The 4,796-nt window shown below is 42.1% G+C and overlaps 1 protein-coding gene across 1 annotated transcript; it reads left to right on the top strand.

The window, feature by feature from the left end:
• Positions 1-1,444: 1,444 nt before the first annotated feature.
• LOC110490828 (elongation of very long chain fatty acids protein 2-like) lies at positions 1,445-4,796 on the top strand. The gene is given in 4 exon segments (XM_021564275.2): positions 1,445-1,561; positions 3,780-3,904; positions 4,193-4,327; positions 4,671-4,796. Coding segments are annotated over 4 exon segments (498 nt in total). The 5' UTR covers positions 1,445-1,449.

Consider the following 4,796-nt stretch of genomic DNA (forward strand, 5'->3'; position numbering starts at 1 on the left):
AAATCAAGGTTTGAAATGAGTATGTTTAGTCAAATATTAAATCTGTTAGGTATTCTTGCGGTCAATTTGCAGTCTACAATTGATCTGTAATTATGTTCCTGACGCCCGACCATCCACTCACGAAAAATGATCGTCCCACAGCTAAATCTATACAGTTGACGAGCCTTGATCGATGGCAAGGCGCATTGACACTGTTCTGCCGGCTCGTAGTGGCCCCACAATGGACACACAATACAATGGACACACAATACAATAATTTATCGTCAGAGATCATGTCATAAGTGAATTAAAATAATACATGTTTAATGTTTATTGCTGCACTAAAACATTGAAATTAGATTATGGTCAAATGTTTTGTATATAACAATTCTTAAAACATCTTTGGGCTACTAGCACGTCTAGCCCTCGACAACATCCAGTGAAATTGCAGAGAGCGAAATTCAAAATACAAGTATCGTAATATCAAACATTCATGAAAATACAAGTGTCTTACATCGTTTAAAAGCTTAACTTCTTGTTAATCTAGCCGCTTTGTCAGATTTTACGGCGAAAGCATACCATGTAATGATCTGAGGACAGCACCCTGTCAAAAAAAAGCATTAAAAACATTTTCCAAACCAGCAAAGGCGTCACGAAAGTCAGAAGTAGCGATAAAATAAATCACTTACCTTTGAAGATCTTCCTCTGTTTGCAATCCCAAGGGTCCTAGCTACATAACAAATGGTTGTTTGGTCGAAATGGTTGTTTGGTTCGCTCCTTTATATCCCCAAAAAGTATGTTTAGTTGGCGCACTTGATTCAGTAATCCACCTGTTCCCCTCGTTCAAAATGCATACAAAGGAATCCCAAAAGTTACCAATAAACTTTGTCCAAATAAGTCAAACAAAGTTTCTAGGCAATCCTCAGGTACTCTAATATGTAAATAAATAATCAAATTTAAAACAGCAAATAGTGTGTTTAATACCGGAGATAAATAACGAAGTGCGCGCCCTCAACCACGCGTGCCACAACACTACAGTCAAAATGAGAGCCACCTAGAAAAACTACAAATTCTAGCTCATTTTTCAAAAAACAAGCCTGAAAACCTTTCTAAAGACTGTTGACATCTAGTGGAAGCCATAGAAACGGCAATCTGGGAGGTATTCCTTTGAATCTCCCCTAAACAAGGATTTGAATGGGCTGTGACAAAAAATTAAATATTGATGGATTCTCTTCAGGTTTTTGCCTGCCACATCAGTTCTGTTATACTCACTGACATTATTTTAACAGTTGTAGAAACTTCAGAGTGTTTTCTATCCAATACTACCAATTATATGCATATCCTAGCTTCTGGGCCTGAGTAAAAGGCAGTTTACTTTGGGCACCTCAGTCATTCAAACTTCCGAATACTGCCCCCTAGCCCGAAGAAGTTGAGTACTTTTGTAAGCAACAGGGTCAAAGTGACAGATACATGAAAGGAAAGTTTATCCAGTGCTGGCCATATGACTTCCTGCACGTGTATCACCACGCCTCCATGTTCAACATCTGGTGGAGTGTTCTCAACTGGATCCCCTGTGGACAGAGTAGGTCACAACCACTTTTGCCAACATCACTGTTAGAAGAATGTATCCTTCAAAGGACTCAACTGATCCTAGAGCGAATCGGAATGGGGCTGGCAGTGTGCGTGGTTTAGGAACATCGGCTGCGTTTACACAGGCTTCCCAATTCTGATATTTTTTCACTAATTGGTATTTTGGCTGATCAGCTCTGAAAAATATGTGATTGGTCAAAAGGTCAGTTAGTGAAATAAAGATCAGAATTGGGCTGCCTGACTAAACACAGCCTTAGAGGTTAATGTAACGGTTAGATTAAAGCTGAGGTTGATGTTCTTCCTGAGGATAAGTTATGCCTACTCTTCAATGTTGGAGCCCAACAAGGGTAGTTCATATTCTGCTGATTATGCCACCGGTTGGCATTTATTGGGATTACTCATGTACTGCGCCACAGTCATAAAATCTGATTTTAAACCTTATGCCTAACTCGGGGCAGCAGGGAGCCTAGTGATTAGAGCGTTGGGCCAATAACCGAAAGGTTGCTAGATCGAATTCCCGAGCTGACAAGGTAAAAATCTGTCGTTCCTAGGCCATCATTGTAAATAAGAATTTGTTCTTAACTGACTTTCCAGGTTAAATTAAAAAAATTAAAACCCAAACCTTACATTTTTGTTTTCATTCATTTTTTGCTATATAGCCAAATTTGACTGTGATTATGCCAATGTTCTTCAAGCAAGTTAAATAGCCCAAACAACCCGATCGGAGGGCCTGTTGTCTGGACCTCTGACAGTCTCTATGGGTGTGCCACAGGGTTCAATTCTCGGGCCGACTCTTTTCTGTATACATCAATGATGTTGCTCTTGCTGCTGGTGATTCTCTGATCCACCTCTACGCAGACGACACCATTCTGTATACTTCTGGTCCCTCCTTGGACACTGTGTTAACTAACCTCCAGACGAGCTTCAATGCCATACAACTCTCCTTCCGTGGCCTCCAGCTGCTCTTAAACGCAAGTAAAACTAAATGCATTATTTTCAATCAATCACTGCCTGCACCTGCTCGCCCGTCCAGCATCACTACTCTGGACGGCTCTGACTTAGAAAACGTGGACAACTACAAATACCTGGGTGTCTGGTTAGACTGTAAACTCTCCTTCCCGATTCACATTAAGCATCTCCAATCCAAAATTAAATCTAGAATCGGCTTCCTATATCGCAACAAAGCATCCTTCACTCATGCTGCCAAACATACCCTCGTAAAACTGACCATCCTACCGATCCTCGACTTCGGTGATGTCATCTATAAAATAGCCTCCAACACTCTACTCAACAAACTGGATGCAGTCTATCACAGTGCCATCCGTTTTGTCACCAAAGCCCCATACACTACCCACCATTGCGACGTGTACGCTCTCGTTGGTTGAGGTTGGCTACAGGTTATCTACAAGTCTCTGCTAGGTAAAGCCCCGCCTTATCTCAGCTCACTGGTCACCATAGCAGCACCCACTCGTAGCACGCGCTCCAGCAGGTATATCTCACTGGTCACCCCCAAAGCCAATTCCTCCTTTGGTCGTCTTTCCTTCCAAGTCTCTGCTGCCCATGACTGGAACGAATTGCAAAAATCTCTGAAGCTGGAGAGACTCACATCTCCCTCACTAGCTTTAAGCACCAGCTGTCAGAGCAGTTTACAGATCATTGCACCTGTACTTAGCCTATCTGTAAACAGCCCATCTATCTACCTACCTCATCCCCATACTGGTATTTATTTATTTTGCTCCTTTGCACCCCAGTATCTCTACCTGCACATTCATCTTCTGCCGATCTACCATTCCAGTGTTTAATTGCTATATTGTAATTACTTCGCCACCATGGCCTATTTATTTAACTTACCTTAACTTACCTCATTTGCACTCACTGTATATAGACTTTTTGTTTTATATTGTTCTACTGTATTATTGACTATGTTTTGTTTATTTCATGTGTAACTCTGTGTTGTTGTATGTTTTCGAATTGCTACGCTTTATCTTGGCCAGGTCGCAGTTGCAAATGAGAACTTGTTCTCAACTAGCCTACCTGGTTAAATAAAGGTGAAATAAAATAAATAAATAAAAAATGTCCCTCCCTGCTTCAAGCAATTTGCAAATTCTGGTTTATTCCTTTTCTCACATTTTGTTGCCTTTGTGACAGTGACAGACCAAACTGAAGGACTTCAATGAAAGGGTTGGTCAAATATCTCCAATGTCTTCAAGGTTTCTTTGGGCCAACTCTGAACAGTTTCATCCATGTGTGTATGTACTCCTATTACGGCCTGTCCACAACACCCTCCATGCAGAAATAGCTCTGGTAGAAGCACTACCTGACTCAGGCTCAGCTGGTGAGTACACTGGTCCCTCTAGTTCACTTTTCTGTCTGAACGATAATGATGCCCCTCTTTCAGCATCCACATGGACGTAAAAAAAGATATATCCTGTCAACAAGCAGCATATAGGCAGGATGCAAGAACCCCTTAACTCTCATTAAGGGAGCTACCCTTCTAATCTCTAGTTTAGGAACCCCTCTAGACTAAGAAATGCTTTTTGTGTGTTCATTAACGAACAACATGGGATGATAAGATCCAAGCATGTTAGAGGAATGATAACTCTTTACTTTCCCTCTGCCTCAGGTCCAGCTTCTACTGTCCATCATACACACCCTGGGTGCAGTCATCGTCCCCTGTGGTTTTCCCATCAGACGCCTGCTCATCCAGGTCTCCTACATGGCCACCCTCGTCATCCTCTTTGTCAACGTCTACATTCAGGTACAGTAATGACTGGGGCCAACTTCACATGGCCAGTGGATCCACTGGCCATGTGAAGTTGGCCCCAGTCATTACTGTACCTGAATGTAGACGTTGACAAAGAGGATGACCATGTAGGAGACCTGGATGAGCAGGGTCATGTTACAAGAAAAATGCTTTATGTTTTGCAACAGAAAATGTATTATTGGAAAAGTCCAGGTAGTCCCTCCCTGTTTGTCCATTTGGTGCCTAACAAACAACCATGGTCTTTGTTACATTAGGGCTTGATTTAAAGGCATTGCTGAATGTTTGTTGGTTTCTCAATGATTCGACGTTGACTGAAGTCCAAATGCTTTGATCCTAGACCTACAGAAAAAGACGTCCCAGCGAAGACGATAAGCTTACTTTTGAGCAGAGCCACATCAAGTCCAGTCATCCAAATGGCCACTCCGCCTCGACCAATGGCACCAGCCTCAAGAAAAGGCAGTAG

Source organism: Oncorhynchus mykiss, chromosome 15 (genome assembly GCF_013265735.2).
Source record: "Oncorhynchus mykiss isolate Arlee chromosome 15, USDA_OmykA_1.1, whole genome shotgun sequence".
NCBI classification, from domain to species: domain Eukaryota; kingdom Metazoa; phylum Chordata; class Actinopteri; order Salmoniformes; family Salmonidae; genus Oncorhynchus; species Oncorhynchus mykiss.